The 16,828-nt window shown below is 47.5% G+C and overlaps 1 protein-coding gene across 4 annotated transcripts in view; it reads right to left on the minus strand.

Moving 5' to 3' along the window:
- Positions 1–16,828, minus strand: part of Adamts16 (ADAM metallopeptidase with thrombospondin type 1 motif 16) — a 121,495-nt gene that overhangs the window by 85,816 nt on the left and 18,851 nt on the right. For all 4 annotated transcript variants that reach the window (XM_045138964.1, XM_045138963.1, XM_045138961.1 and 1 more), the window contains exons 4-6: positions 7,150–7,411; positions 3,293–3,495; positions 9–92 (exon numbers count right to left, since the gene is read on the minus strand). In XM_045138964.1, coding sequence (XP_044994899.1) covers positions 9–92; positions 3,293–3,495; positions 7,150–7,411 — 549 coding nt within the window. The remainder of the gene's footprint in view (positions 1–8; positions 93–3,292; positions 3,496–7,149; positions 7,412–16,828) is intronic.

Below are 16,828 nucleotides of genomic sequence, written 5' to 3' on the forward strand. Positions count from 1 at the left end.
AAGCGTACCTGTTCTTCTTCCAGGAGAAGGAGCCCTACAATGGCAATGTTGATGTTCCCTCCTATTGTCCCGTCCTTGAATAGAGCAGACACCTGGAACAGAAAATTCATATCAGCCTCGTATCAGGCAGCCCGAAGCCACCGGGCAGTGGCTCAGGATCCTGCCTCTAGGCCAAGCCCTTGTTCTTCAGTAACGGAGCCAAGAAGGTTTTGATTTCTCTATGTTGCTAAGCAGACATAGCCCCGTGAAGCCCACAACCGTGGAACTCTCGCCATGGAAACCTGGAAGTCCAAAGCTAAAGTTCGAGAGGGCCGGGGAGGACCTTTATCTAACATTAATAAGAGGAACACAGGAGCTGGTCTGTGTCTTTGCTAGAATATAGGGTGTGGGGGAGAATGTTACTTTATTTTGCAGCACGGCCATGTTATGTAGGCCAACTGCCTTTAAACACAATACTCCAGCTGCCACCTCCTTTCTGGGATGCATGCCGGGCTAGGGGGTTTTTGGTCCCTGTGGCAACTGGGCACACCAGGCACAATTCAAACTCTCCTAGCAAGGGGTTCCAGAACCCCAGAGAAAGAGGACAGAAGAGAAGGAAAAAAGTGTAAAAATGCCAACACGAGGGATGATGGAACACAGGAGTGGAAACGGATGCCGAGAGTGGCACTGAGCATGAGGAGAAGCAGGAGTGTGACAGTCATGGACAGTGGACAGGCCATGTGTGACAGTCACAGAATGCAGACAGCCCCTGTGTGACAGTCATGGACAGCAGACAGTCCATGTGTGACAGTCATGGACAGTGGACAGGCCATGTGTGACAGTCATGGACAGCAGACAGTCCATGTGTGACAGTCATGGACAGCAGACAGTCCATGTGTGACAGTCATGGAATACAGACAGTCCATGTGTGACAGTCATGGATAGCAGACAGTCCATGTGTGACAGTCATGGACAGCAGACAGTCCATGTATGACAGTCATGGAATACAGACAGCCCACATGTGACAGTCATGGACAGCAGACAGTCCATGTGTGACAGTCATGGAATACAGACAGCCCATGTGTGACAGTCATGGACAGCAGACAGTCCATGTGTGACAGTCATGGACAGCAGACAGTCCATGTGTGACAGTCATGGAATACAGACAGTCCATGTGTGACAGTCATGGAATACAGACAGCCCATGTGTGACAGTCATGGACAGCAGACAGTCCATGTGTGACAGTCATGGAATACAGACAGCCCATGTGTGACAGTCATGGACAGCAGACAGTCCATGTGTGACAGTCATGGACAGCAGACAGTCCATGTGTGACAGTCATGGAATACAGACAGTCCATGTGTGATAGTCATGGACAGCAGACAGTCCATGTGTGACAGTCATGGAATACAGACAGCCCATGTGTGACAGTCATGGACAGCAGACAGTCCATGTGTGACAGTCAGGGAATACAGATAGTCCATGTGTGACAGTCATGGATAGCAGACAGCCCACATGTGACAGTCATGGACAGCAGACAGCCCACATGTGACAGTCATGGACAGCAGACAATCCATGTGTGACAGTCATGGACAGCAGACAGCCCATGTGTGACAGTCATGGAATACAGACAGCCCACAAGTGACAGTCATGGAATACAGATAGCCCACATGTGACAGTCATGGACAGCAGACAGTCCATGTGTGACAGTCATGGAATACAGACATCCCATGTGTGACAGTCAAGGACTACAGACAGTCCATGTGTGACAGTCATGGAATACAGACAGCCCACATGTGACAGTCATGGACAGCAGACAGTCCATGTGTGACAGTCATGGAATACAGACATCCCATGTGTGACAGTCAAGGACTACAGACAGCCCATATATGACAGTGATAGAATAGAGACAGCCCATGTGTGACAGTCATGGAAAGCACACAGCCCATGTGTGACAGTCATGGACAACAGATAACCCATCTGTGAAAGTTATGGACTATGGACAGTCCGTTTGTGACAGATATGGAGTTAATGGACAGCCCATTCGGCACCAAGGTGCAGAAATCACAGAGCACAGGCAGCAAGAAGCTTCCATGGCAGGGCCGCCATACGCTGTGGTCATCCACCAAACACTGCCTCAACCCATGAGGGGGAAGGACAGCACAGCATCACCATGCCGTCCCCAGGGTGCATCTGCCAAAGGTGATACTAACAATAACAGCTTTGTAGTGCCATGGGGAGAGAGACATGTGTGAGGTACTCTGTTCTCTGAGGAAGGAGAAAAAAGACATCCTTCTGGAACGGTGTCATGGGCAAGTGTCTTCCCACAGACACTTGGCTCTGGCTTTTGTGTTCTGTGATGCAGGTTCAGCTCCCAGGTCACGGGGGTTGGAGCACCGCTAACTTGTCAATGGCCAGTACGGGTGGCACTCAGGGACAAAGGCACACCTCATCTAGAAGGTACTCCGAAGGGGTATGTGGATAAGAAGGTGTGCACTCAACATCTGAACACTGATGTCCCTAAAATGTGGAGCGTTTCTATACAGTGCTGAAAATCACACATTCAATACCAGTGAACAGATAATTACTCTAGAATGTTTCAGCGTATAAAGACAGCTGTGAGCTCCCAATCCCACAAACGGGCTAAGGTAGTCATAGTGGTTTCCCCTGAGTAGTTCTGAAAATGGCCCCTTGATCGGAATATAGAAAAACTAAGACTTATTACAGAAAATGTTTTTTTTTTTTAATTTTTAAAATTACTTGTTGATTTGCAAGGAGAGAGAGAATGGGCAGAGTGGGGGATGAGAGAGAAAGAATAGGCATGCCAGGGCCTCCAGCCATTTCAAACAAATTTCAGATGCATGCACCACTGACTGTATCTGGATTTAGGTGGCCACTGGGGAACCGAACCCAGGTTGGTAGGCTTTGTAGACAAGTGCCTTAACCACTGAACCATCTCTCCAGCCCAGAAAATATTTCTTTTTTAAGAAATATTTTATTTTCATTTATTTATTTGACAGAGAGAGAGGGAGAGAATGGGCACGCCAGGGCCTCCACCCTCTGCAAATGAACTCCAGACACGTGTGCCCCCTTGTGCATCTGGCTAGCGTGGGTCCTTGGGGGATCAAAACTGGGTTCTTTGGCTCAGCAGGCAAATGCTTTAACCGCGAAACCATTCCTCCAGCCCAGAAAATATTTCTTAATCACGAGGAATAAACCCACCAGTGGAAAACGAAACCCGCGCTGCCCACAGGAGACACACAGGCGCACACGGGCACACGCACTCCGCATTAGAAAGAGAAGGCTGTCCTACCATGTTGAGGATGGTGAGGACGTAAGTGGTGATATTCCCATGGCCGTGGCTCTGCATCATCCTTCTGTCAACCACCACCAACGTCTCCACGTTCAGTTCCTTGTTTCGGTGCGACTTCAGGAGAGAGCGCTTATGGCGCCGGCAGCAAGACTTATACTCATCCGGCAAGATGAAGAGGTCATCTTCAGGGGGCTGTGGCATGTCTGAGGGGGGACCGTGTGGAGTGTGAGTTAATACCAACACGCGAAACCCAGAGCATTATTTTTTCTAGGTAAGTTTTGTCTAAAACAAGTCCTCATGCTGGGCATGGGGTTGCACGTTTACAGCCCCAGCAATTAGGAGGCCAAGGCAAGATGAGCATGAATACAAAGATGGTCCAAGCTGCATACCCAGAACCAAACCAGAACAAAACAAAAAAAATCTTATGATTAAAAAAACCCAAACACACCATCTTTACAAGTGTTTAATGCAAAACTTGTGTTAGATTAGACTACTATGTGTAAATTAAGTGTGTATAACTTCATTGCCATGGAAACCATTGCTGGAGTTGTCTTTACATTATTTTGTTCTGATTTCAAACAAGAAATCAGGCCTACAATCAAGAAAATACAATGTTGAAAGACCAAGAACCCAAGGATTTGTAGAGTAAATCACTTTTGCAAAAGGGGCATCGACCAGCCACATAACCTATGGTTTGGGCTGGAGAGATGGCTCAGAAGTTAAAGGCACCGGCTTGCAGTATTCATGTAAAGCCAGGTGCACAAAGTGGCACATGTGTCTGGAGTTCATTTGAAGTGTCAAGAGGCCCTGGCATACCCTTGTCTCTCTCTCTCTCTGTCTCTTTCTCTCTCTTTTATGCTTACAAATAAATAACATATAAAAAGATTTTTTAAACTTTATTTTATGTGAGAGAAAGAGGGTCAAGGAGAGAGGGAGAAAGGCAGATAGAGAGAGAGAGAATGGGTGCACCAGGGCCTTCAGCTACTGCAAACAAACTCTGGACACATGCACTAGCATGTGCATCTGGCTTACGTGGTCCTGGGGAATCAAACCTGGGTCTTTTGGCTTTGCAAGCAAGTTCCTTAATCACTAAGCCATCTCTCCAGTCCTAAAAATAGTTTTAAACAAACCTACAGTTCAGAAAATAATGCTGGCTTGCATGCTTTTCTGCCTTGAAGATGTTTAATGGATGGTTTTCAAAGTCAACGCTAATATTCAGACACACCTGCCCTTTCGACACTGGTTTCAGTAGGTCTCAAACTGCTGGTGGAAGTACTGAATCACCTAAGAATGTCATCTTACCTTTTCAAATTTAATTAAAAAAACCAGTTACACTTTTCCCTCTTGGAGTAATCCCTTTAAGCAAACATTGTACTACTATTAGATTTAGTAGATACCAAAGAAAATTTAGTTAGAATTATTTCATGTGAAAATTGACTTCACAAATCCCATATCGCCCAGTGACACCCATCCCTGAACTAAGTGCTGTGAGTAGTCATTGCTCTGTCTGATTACTACTAACATCTAGTGTATGCTAGCTGTCTGTTTTAAAATGCAGGTTGAGGGCTGAAGAGATGGCTTAGTGGTTAAGGCACTCGCCTGTGAAGACTCAGGACCCAAGTTTGATTCCCCAGTACCCATGTAAGCCAGATGCACTTGACAGCATATGTGTCTGGAGTTCATTTGCAGTGGCTAGAGGCCCTGGCATAGCTATTCTCTCTCTCTCTTTCTCTTTCTCTCTCTCTCATAAATAAAAAATTTAAAAATATTTTAAAAAAAATATAGGCTGAGCAATCTTAATCCAAAAATGTGAACTCAGAAGTGATCCAAAATCTGAAACTTTCTGCATTGCCACCACGACATCATGACCAGAGAACCCTGTACTGATTCTTGGGACAAGTCATCCCCAAAACACAGTGGCACTAACAGCATCCTATGAAGCCGGGCTACATGTTTAATGTGTCTAGGAAACAAGGAATTTGCTGTTCAGTCTTGGTTCACATTATGTATATGCAAATATCTCATAATTCAAAATATTCTGAAATGTGGCAACTTTTTGGTCCTCTGCAGGAAACTCAGCCTGTACATTCAAACATAAACAAACCATTTAGAGCAAATACTGACACAAGGACGGCCAACCAAGCAATTAACAGTGGCTATTACCCCCATGCGAGTTACTCTTGCATGAACACCACCTATGAGCCATCTTTCATGCGGTCACTCTCTCGGCTCTTGCATGGAATGCTGGGGTGACAGGGTTGGAGACAGAGGAAGTAACATCACCAGCTCCTGGTTCTTCTCTGAAAGTGTTGGAGAAGGGTTTCAGATCTGTGCAGCTCACCCTCAGATCCTTCGGTGACCACCTCCAGTGGGAGACAGCTGCGTGCAAAGTGAAGGCAGTGGGCCCCCGAGGGAAGGGCAGCCACAGGGTGGGTGCTGCGTGCAGCTCTGGTGCAGCAGTGGCCTTCTGACCAGGACCCTCAGGAGCCCCTTGGAGCAAACTGCTCCCTCCTCAGGACAACACTTGAAGTACAGACCTGGGGACATGTGAATTTCAGCTAACCTGGTCCACTCATGCCCATACCTGAGAGGAAGTCCCCTCATTAGCCGGAGCGTCAACCTCAACATCCACATTAACAGCACCTGACATCATTTCCCACTTTCGACTGATGTGTCATGGAACAGAAAACAAGCCCACAAAGAAGCTAATGGGGACAAACCCTCCTCCTACACAGCCATGCTGGCAGCCCAGCAGAAAGACTCCTGACCACACTGCACCCACTTGGGTGTGAGCTTGCCACAGCCATGTGAATACAGCACAGGATTTCTTTAATTCTGTTTATTTGAGAGAGCAAGAGAGGAAAAGAGGGAGAGAGAGAGAGAGAGAGAGAGAGAGAGAGAGAGAATGGGCACGCCAGGGCCTCCAGCCACTGCAAATGAACTCCAGACACATGTGCCGCCTTGTGCATCTGGCTTACATGGGTCCTGGGGAATCAAACTGAGGTCCTTTGGCTTTGCAGGCAAACACCTTAACCACTAAGCCATCTCTCCAGCCCCAGCACACGGATTTTATTTATAGGATGAAATGAGTTCCAATTCTACGTGGGCTCTCATGGTCTAATGAAACTCTCTAACTTAGGCACCAGAGAATTCAGTCAGTCATCCAGTCTATTTGCCATGTCCACTGAGAATTTCCAGAGTCTCCCCTGTGCTTCAGAGTGGCAGGTAAAATAGCCATGGACAGTAGAGAAGATAGGGCTGGGGGCCCAGGCTGTCCGCAGGCTCCTTCAGGATGGCCACTTAGGAAAGGACAGGACTTGAGACCCCTGTGGTCCCTGGTTCCTGAGAGGTAACATAACAGACCCCTTCTAAGGGCCAGGACCAAACAACTTCCATAAAGCCTGGTGAAAAATCTCAGGTAACTTACATCCTGCAGTCTGCCCTTTTGATGTGGTAGAGGAAGGCATATAAAAAAAATTACCTCACAAGAAAACTATGATGACTATAATACACCTAAACCTCAAAATATAGAATTACTGAGGAAAATGCCAGGGTTTTAACAAAGAAGTCTGGCAGGTTCTATACTGTGTGTCATTTAATTTGCTCAGGGAACAGTTTTAATTGTTTTTTTTTTTTTAAATTTTAGTTTAATCCTCTGCCATATTCCTCACCATCCATACAGCGATGTCCTAGAGTCTCTGACAGAAAAGATCTCCCCTCTGGATTCACTTCCAAGGGAGTAATGACAGTACATTTTGCCCTCTGCAAATACATCTGTTGAAGGAAATTAAAATTTTCCCATTGGCTTACATAAATATACAAATCATTAAATGCAGATGAGAATCACCCTTACGTACATTTCTTACGTCTTCCACAGAAATGCTGCTTTTGTGGGAGGGTGAGGCGAAGATTGCCACGGTACATGGGAGAGCTTGCCAGTTCCTGCTTCCGGGGCACCATCAGGACCTCATTCGCCCTCGGGGCCCGGGGCTCTGCGGACCTCTTGTACAGTATGTGAGAGGGAGAGCCACCCTGGGGAGAGCCGCTCGCTCTGCTGGCGAGGTGCGGAGGGAGAGGCTTGAGGAAGAAGTCGGCCTCCTCGGTTCTTATCATGCCGGACTGGGAGGAGAAAGGAAAGAGAAGACATGATTACACTCATGAGGCCAGTTCTCCCAGCACTGCCTTTGATATCCTTCCTCCACCAGCGTGGCGTGCCTCCAGCGGGAGCTTATGTGGAAGAGGCTCTGCAACTGGAGCTGGGGAGGGGGCGGGGAGACCCCTTCACACAGTCCGAGCATGTCCCCTGCTTGAGTTCTTCCTGACAGCTTGCGCATAGAACACTTCTGCTGCTTGACCTAGAGACAGAGAGGGGGCTCTCAGCACACAGGCTCGGGTGTTAGCACTGGTAGACAGTCGGGCGTGGGGAGAGAAAAGTTTGAATGCATCTTCCATCTTGAATAACATATGATACCATCTAGAAAAGGGTAACTTGATAAAATTAACCCAGATGGGAACATGGAAGACTTCGTCCATGGTTCCAGATCTTCCTAAGAAAGATAATGGGGAATGGAAGAGACGTGATTTTATAAAACAATGAAATGAAACTACAGCATAACTGAATGAAAAAAATAAATGGATGACATTAAATAGGGAGAAAATATTGAGGGATTATAGTCTTTTTATCTTTCAGAAGGAAAATAAAAGTTTTAAACTTTGATAACACAGCTACTGGTGAGAGTGGGAACAAATTGTCAAAAGTTGAAATTTAGGCCAACTTCAGGAGGTCAGCACCTCACAGAGTACTTAATTCTAGGGTTTCAACATTGACAATACCAGCTAAACTTTTTTTTTTCTTTTTGTAACAACATCCTGTATATGGTAAAATAAACCACATTTAAAAGACTATTATTATGACCAAATAAGATACCCCAGAGATACAAGAATGGTTTAATATTCACAGGTCAGTCAATATGAGAAGAGGAAAGAACAAAGAGTCATTACTATATATGTAGAAATGACATTGGATCAAATTCTACATTCTTTCCTGTTAACAAGATGGAACAAGTTAAATTTAAAGGAATGGGCCTCAACTTAGCACACAGCATTTATAACAGGCTGAGAGACTGCACCATCATTCTAAATGGGAAACACTGAGTATTTATAACAAGCTGAGAGATTACATTATCATTCTAGATAGGAAATACTGAGTATTTAGAACAAGCTGAGAGACTGCATCATCATTCTAGATGGGAAACACTGAGTATTTACAACAGCTGAGAGATTACATCATCATTCTAGATGGGAAATACTGAGTATTTACAACAAGCTGAGAGACTGCTCCATCATTCTAGAGGGGAAACACAGTATTTACAACAAGCTGAGAGACTGCACCATCATTCTAGAGGGGAAACACTGAGTATTTACAACAAGCTGAGAGACTGCACCATCATTCTAGAGGGGAAACACTGAATATTTATAACAAGCAGAGAGACTGTGTCATCATTCTAGAGGGGAAATACTGAGTATTTACCACAACCTGAGAGACTGCATCATCATTCTAGATGGGAAACACTGAGTATTGATAACAAGCTGAGAGACAGTGTCATCATTTGAGATGGGAAACACCAAGTATTTACAACAAGCTGAGAGATGGCTGTGATTTCAGGAGTGGGCCTCAGGAGGAGTTTGGGGATAGGGAGTTTTCCACCCCCTGATCAGTGCCCACTAAATACTACCTTAGTTATCTCCAAAACTTTGTTAAATCAATTGTAAATCGTTAATAATGTGACACTTTCTAGAGAAGTGTTACTCGACACAGTGAACGAACTGAGGGGTGGAGGACAGGGAGACATCAGAGAAGCCCAGCAGTTGTACACATGGTGAGGGTGCACACTGGCCACACACCTCCCACCAGTGACTGAGGGAGGTCAAGGAAAACTTGGTAAACTATCAATAAAGCCATCAGCGCCACAGGGGGTAGGCCTCCTGGTGCCCAGATTCCAGCCAGCTTTGGAAATGTTTGGAATTTATGTGCTGGACCCTAGCAGAGGCAATCACCCATGAGTGACTCTCACCTCCTTGTCACTCAGAGCTATCAACTGCAAAATGACATAATGCTGAACCTGGGAACAGCAAAGTGGAAGGTCCAGTAAAGGTTAGGGCCAGGTGGGTTTCAATCTTTTGACATTTCAGCTAATGCAGGTCTAGCATAAGTAATTACCCAAGTGTCCAGACTTGTAGCCCACATTAGCATCCTGCACCACGGAAGGTAGCCAGTGAAAGTATTAAGTGAGAAGAGAAGAAGCAATCATCTGCTTTCCAGATGTGTTTTCATAAGCAAAAAATTTATTTTATATATTATTTATTTATTTATTTTACAGAGAGAGAGAGAGAGAATGAGCACGTGCCAGGGCCTCCAGCCACTGCAAACAAATTCCAGACACATGCACCCTCTTGTGCATCTGGCTAACATGGGTCCTGGGAAATCAAACCTGGGTCCTTTGGCTTTGCGGGCAAATGCCTTAACTGCTAAGCCATCCTTCCAGCCCCAACAAACAATTTCTTGCTTTCCAAATGAGCCCTTAAAAAAGAAGACCTTCAAATCCCCACGAGTCCAGAGGCGATGTTCCTCCTTGTCCCCATAGGCAGGATGGATTTGCACAGGCAGATTTTATCCTGCAGTGTTAACATTTATTAGCTGAGTAACCTCAGGAGATTAATTCCGTTTCTGTAGTAAGTAACAGAAGGGTGGCTATTACCGTACTTTTAAAAGAGTTAATAATTACATACTTCAAACATTCTATGGTAAACACTAGAGAAAAAAACCCACAAGCTCTCATCTTTCGCTCCCGGTGACCTCTGACGGTCTGGAGCTCAGGAAGCCCTTACCACCACAACCACCACAAACTCATCTCCACTATTTCACTTCCCATGCTCTTTCCTTGCCTGAATCCCTGGATTCTCTGGTGACTATTTCATACAAAAACCAGTTTCCCGGGCTCAAGAGGCTTTCTGGGGAAGGGGTTGAAGGACTTTACTCTCAGAAAAGACGGTTATGCACATCCAGCGGGTCTGTGGGTTTTCATTTAAAACCAATCAAGCATTATACTTGTTTAATGAATGATTTAATTGGTTGCCATATTTTATGTTCCAATAATTTTTAATTCCACTGGAGACCTGCAACTTGCTAACTGATCAGAGTGGTATCTTGATAACCCTTGGTAAGCCAAATATGATGGAAAATATTTTTTCAAATTTACCTCATTATCATGTTCCTGCCTTGACATCTTATTCGAAACAAGAGGTAAATCATGGAAGAGTAATGTTTTCTTCTTATCAAACTCTTTCTCTGCTGAACTAAGAGGATTTTATTTGGAAACTCATAAAACTAGCACATGCCTGCCCACACGTCCCCCCGGGATGTCAGAGAGTAGATCATTAACCCGACTTCGGCAAAGCCCCGCGTCCCTCCCTCCTCCAGAGGAGCTCTCCCAGGGCCTGCTGTGCTGCCTCACAAGCATTGTCACCAGTCACCCACTGGCTGCCTTCATAGGGAAGGGTGTGTGTGAACGCTGAAACAGGCCGTTTCTCAGCAATGCCCGTGGGCAAAGGACCACGGACGCTTCAACAAGGGAGGCCTGCTGTGTCCTGTGTAGTACTCACCATTAGAAACTGGTTGAATTTTGTTGACTGTGCACCTACTGATGTACACAGAGATGCAGGCATAGGCGCTGCTCCGAAACGTGGCCTGAGTCAAAACGTAACTGACAATTGAGAGGGCATGGGAACGTGCCCAAGCCCTGAGGCCAGGCGTCCTGCGGTGTGGCAGACACCCACAGATCTGGCTCCAAGCTTGGCTCAGGTGACTCTGTGTGTTTGAGAGATTTGGGTACCAACAGGCCCAGCAAGGAAGTGGGTGTGTTCTGTGTGGAAAGAGGGCATCTTAATTCCCACATAATCATATTTTAACTCTCCTCCTGGATCTCTCTTTTTTTTTTTTTAATTTGAGAGCGACAGACACAGAGAGAAAGATAGAGGGAGAGAGAGAGAATGGGCGTGCCAGGGCTTCCAGCCTCTGCAAACGAACTCCAGACGCGTGCGACCCCTTGTGCCTCTGGCTAACGTGGGACCTGGGGAACCGAGCCTCGAACCGGGGTCTTTAGGCTTCACAGGCAAGCACTTAACCGCTAAGCCATCTCTCCAGCCCTCCTGGATCTCTTTTAAAGACTGGCTTGGGACAGCCACATTCTACTATTCAGGGCTCCTTAGTGATATTTTAGAAGCACAGACAGTGTCACCATCTGCTAAACGCGCAACAAGGCAAGCTGCTTTCTACCTCCTCACAACTTCAGGGTCGATCACGAGCCGGGTCCAGGATGCAGCCATCACATGCTGCTTAACCCACAGTCAGTTCTGTCTCACGATTCAATGTGATGGTTTGGAAGTCAAAATTCAGCTACAGTCATCTAAAACGCCAAATAAACCCAAACACTCGCTCATTCCCAGGGGATCTGGGGTCTGATTCTTGTTCCTTGTCTCTCTGTCGCACCTGGCGGAGCTACTAAGCCTTCTCAATGCCACCGCCGTCGAAGCCCATGGGGCCGATGGCCAGTACCTGGATTGCTGTCGCTGTAAGTCCCACAGCCCCAGACTTCAGCATTTCCACGACATACTCAGGTCTCTGCCTGATTCCTGTGCTCCTCTCAGCTGCCCAGCATCAGTTCAAAAGACTCATGTTTTGACACTTGGCACCTTGAGAAGGCTCCTGGTTGGATTCAGTCTTATTGGTTATGGCTGTCCCCATCCAGTGAAGAGGGCTGAGCCCTGGGTTTCTCGCAGTGACGCCAGGTCACGTCGCAGCACGAAGGAAGCGGAAGGGAGGACAAGCAGTTTGGAGAACAGAAGCTGGCCTTGAGGTGTTGTCTGAGTGGGACAGCAAGCATGGAGACCTCTCAAAACTATGAGCCTAACAGCCTCGTGGAATTCTGTCTGGGTTGTGTGACCCGGTCAAGTTCGGTCAGTGTCATAAGCATCCAAGGAGAACAAGTACTCTGTCCGTGGCCTGCAGACTCGGCGGGCGCCCCACAGCAGGATGGACAGGCTGGGATGGTAGCTACTCAAGCTTTGCATGCATTTTTAAAATATAATTGTTAGTTTTTTATTTATTTGAGAGAAAGAGGGAGCGAGAGAGAGAGAGAGAGAGAGCAAACAGTCACTCTAGAACCGCCAGCTGCTGCAAATAAACTGAAAACACATGCGCCACCTTGTGCATCTGGCTCACATGGGTCCTGGAGAATTGAACCTGGGTCCTTTGGTTTTGCAGGCAAGCGCCTTAACCACTAAGCAGTGTCTCCAGCCCTTAGGATGTATTTTATTATGACTATTATTATTATTATTTTGGTTTTTTGAGGCAGGGTCTCACTCTAGCTCAGGCTGACCTGGAATTCACTGTGTAGTCTCAGGGTGGCCTCGAACTCACAGCAACCCTCCAATCTCTGCCTCCTGAGTGCTGGGATTAAAGGTGGGTGCACCGCCATGCCCGGCTTGGATGTATTTTGAAGCAATGTGAAAGCTGGAGGAAGTTGTTACCTCAGAGAGAGCAACAAGGCCATCACCTGAGTCGCATAACCAGCAGCCCTCCTCGCCTCCCTCCCTCCCGGCCTTCCCCTCTCCACACTCCTTTATAAAATATAAGACTTTTTAAATCATTCTCCTGAATCTAAAATTACCAATTGTTTGATTAGTTTGCAAATATAAACTCAGGGCTTGAGATTCCAAAAATATATTCCAGAATCCCAATTTCCCCCATTACAGGCTTACCTAGTGGAAATGGAGAGCAATACCCCTGTCCCCGTGGAACTTGAGTTCCAGCATGGGTTGAGGGGACAGATTATAAGTGACATCTGGTATCTAAGGCACGAGGATTGACAAACTGAGGAACACTATTTTAAGAAACAAACAATTGAGGATGAACAAGAACATCACTATGTGGGGGAAGACTTCAATTTTGAGTTGCCATTCGGGCTTCCTGGGGAAGGTGATGCTTCAGGCGAGTCTCTGGTGAGGTGAGAAGCCACCAGAGAAGACGTAGGAGGGAGGGAGGACCCTGGGACAGGCGCAGGGGTCAGCCACTGTGGAGACCTCGCAGTGCTGCGGATGGCCCTGAGCTTTGAGTAAGGGCAGTTCAACAAAGCTTTGGTCAGATTAGAAACATGACCGCTGGCTCTTCATACAAAGGACAATCCAATATTTGTGGAATGCCCCTAGAGTCCAGACCAACTCTGGTACGTTCCCTCCCACGTGGGTTACACTTACAATTTTACAGGGTTGCCCCATTCACAGCTGTTTCTCTACTTTCATTCTGGAGGGGAAGGGCATACCCCAGTTACTCTGCTCCTAACACTGCAGTGTCAGTCCTGAGAACACCCCAGTGACTACCTGGCCTGGCTTGAGGAGCCGTATCCCTTGGTCTGGGTCAACCCCTCCCAGGCTCCCACTAGCCCAACTCACTTTGGTTCCAAGACACCCCCCACTATGCCAGTTACTAATCTGTTCCCGGGCACCCAAGGTCTTGGGCATCAGAGTCTTGTCTCGCACACATGTGTCTTACCTCCTGGTCTCTACTCACCAGGTCTTTCTCACCCTTCCTTTTGGAATGGTGCAGTGTTGGGAGTGGCCGGCTGCCATGCTCTGGATGGTGGAGCAGATAGGAGACCAAGGCCTTGTGCCACACACAGGGGCTGCATGGTGGCTTCCCCAGAAACCTGCGTCCTCTGCCTGTGAGCTGAGCACGTGGGCCACTTAGTGATGTGTGTGCCTGGGTGCGTGTTCTTGTCGGAGAGCCTCCGTGATCGGGAACAGCGTGAGTCTACAGTTTTTTACAGTATGCATTCAACATTCATATTTCAAAGGTGGAGAGAGAGAGAGAGAGAGGCTTTAAAGTTGTTTGTCACGATTGCACCACAGGGCTAGAGTGGTTAAAACGCTTGCCTGCAAAGCCTAAGGACCCATGTTCAACTGCCCAGACCCCACGTAAGCTAGAATCACAAAGGTGACACGTGCAAGGTCACACATGCACACAAGGTGGGACACGTGTCTGGAGTTTGATTACAGTGGCTGCAGGCCCTCTTGTGCCAATTCTCACTCTCTTTCGCATCCTTGCTCTCTCTATCAAAAATAATAATAAAATAAAGGTTTGCAAAACAAATTTTCAGTAGAAAAATGATGCCTGGAATCTGCAGAAGGGACAGAGTGCCCGTGCAAGACTTGCTGCAGGTTGGAAAGAGACGCAAAGACCGGGCACAAGGAGGGTGATGGACCAGGGAGCAGCCAGTGCCAGGCATTCCGCAGAACTCAGCCACAGTGGCGGGAGACCAGGAAGGAGCCAGGAATGCACATGTGTTTCCTGTCAGACTCCATGAGTCCTCAGGTGTGGTCACCCAGCCGTACGGGCTGTTGCTGAACTCATGCATGTCTTCCTGCAGACACGAGCCCTCCCAGTGTGAGGCCTGTGGCTCCTGTCCCTCTGGCCTGTGCGAGGCAAACTCCGTGACGAGGTCATGGGGCAGACGCTAGCTCCTGAGTCAGCTGTCGATCTGTGAGCTCTTTTGCCTCTCCTCTCCCCACTTGTACAGTCCATCCAGTCTCTCCTATCCGCGCTCCCAAGATAGGCCTACTACGTTCCTGTGAATCTTATCAGGGTGACTGCCTCCATCCATTGATCACCCCTTGTCCACTGCCCCTGCCTTGGTGTCATCCCCAATCCTCAGAACAGACATGCTCCCTGGGGACCGGCAGTCGCGTCTCTCAGACGGGCATACAGAAGGCAGAGCCAGCTGGGCGGCAGCAGCGGTTGGTGAGAGCACAGACATGTTCCCACACAAGATGCCATTCGGCCAGAAGACAAGGAAGGAGACGAGGGACTGAGGGGCAGGAGCACATCCAGATACGCTGTGTGGGGGAAGGCAGAGCAGAGCCCATGGCAAGGCTCCATGTCTGCGAACTGCCGATACCTGACTGACAGGCTTGGGTAGGAACGTGCAGTGAGCGGTAAAGGGTAAAGGCTATTTGTCGGGCAAAGAAAATAGTCTAAAGCCAGTTCATAGAAACGGCTACACAGCCATGTACGTTGCCCACACACTGATGACTTCTGCACATTAGGTGAGGTTTTGTGATCCAAGACAGCATTTAGAAAAACAAAACAGCCTCTAGGAGTGTGACTAAGAAGTGATTCCAAGACCTCTGAGCTCTTATGCTGGTCCTTCCTGGGAGAACCAGAGGCCTGCATCGAAGTCATTCTGAGAAACATCCCAGGAGACAACCAGGCCCCACACAGAGCCAAAGACCAGTGGACAGCCACATTCCGCATGGAATGACCGGCAAAGAAGAGAGCGGAGAGACACTAACCAGCTCCAGTGGAGACCATGGCAGGTGCTTAAGGATTTTCCCCTGGACAAAATCAGGACAGAGGGATTTGTCTGTCTTTTCCACACTGCCTCTGGGCTACTGGGTCTACATGGAAGGTAGGGAGGGTTTTGCCAGGGTGCCCAGCTGCAGACAATGCCAGGGCTGAACGTACCTGTGCCCCCAACAGTGTTGATAGTTCGAGGGTGTTGCTTATGGACTTAACCACCTCATGAACACCCAACTATGACCCCACCTTTCTGTGAAGCACCCACAAAACTCTTCTTGCCTAGACTTTCTGACCCAGCAGGTGTCAGGCTGCGTTGTGATAATGTGCACGCTGAGTGAGATTCATAAGCCTGGTGCCAAGACACCTGAAGTGTGTCACACGGGCTGAGGCCCTGCATGGCTGTGCTCCAGCCCCAAGGTCGGGTGTGGGGCAGAGACCACTGTAGGAAAGCACGGTTCTCTTGGATGCCTACCAAATCCAAATGGCTTCCTGAGAGAAAATCTTAGTCGATGTGTTTTTCTTCACTGATTCCTACTTGCTCTCAAGCAAGTCACATTCAATATTCTAAGCTTTCTGCTGGCGTGCTGGCGAATATCAGAAGGCGTGCCAAATATGACAGCTGTCCACTAATCTCACTGAAATGGGCTGAGAACATGATCTATAAAAAGGCACTTGCCAACCCACACAGGGCCTGGAAAAGATCGTCCGTCCCAACGCTATGCTCACCAGGGCTTCTGTTACACATGCATGATGCAAGGCAGTTACTTTAAACATCCGTTACTACAGATACCAGCTGTAACCATTCACACATTCCAGACTCTGTCATTCATATGGCCACATGTGCTCTTAGTGACATCCGCATCCCAGAGAGATTATAAAAGAGCAGATTGTATCTTCAGATGAAGGAAATGTGTGATCATCCCACATCTTGATGTGTGCTGACATTGAGAAAGGTCTTTTCAGATGCGGGATGTACCTTTACAACGGTCTGTTTAAAGAGTGTCTCCTTGTGAAGCCACTGTTAAGAATTCATTATGCACATGTCATCATTTTCTTCCTAGAAATAAAACATGGATGATGCTAGGGTCAAGTTAGTCCACAGGAATCTGAGGTGTCCCTGCATG

Source organism: Jaculus jaculus, chromosome 20 (genome assembly GCF_020740685.1).
Source record: "Jaculus jaculus isolate mJacJac1 chromosome 20, mJacJac1.mat.Y.cur, whole genome shotgun sequence".
NCBI lineage: Eukaryota > Metazoa > Chordata > Mammalia > Rodentia > Dipodidae > Jaculus > Jaculus jaculus.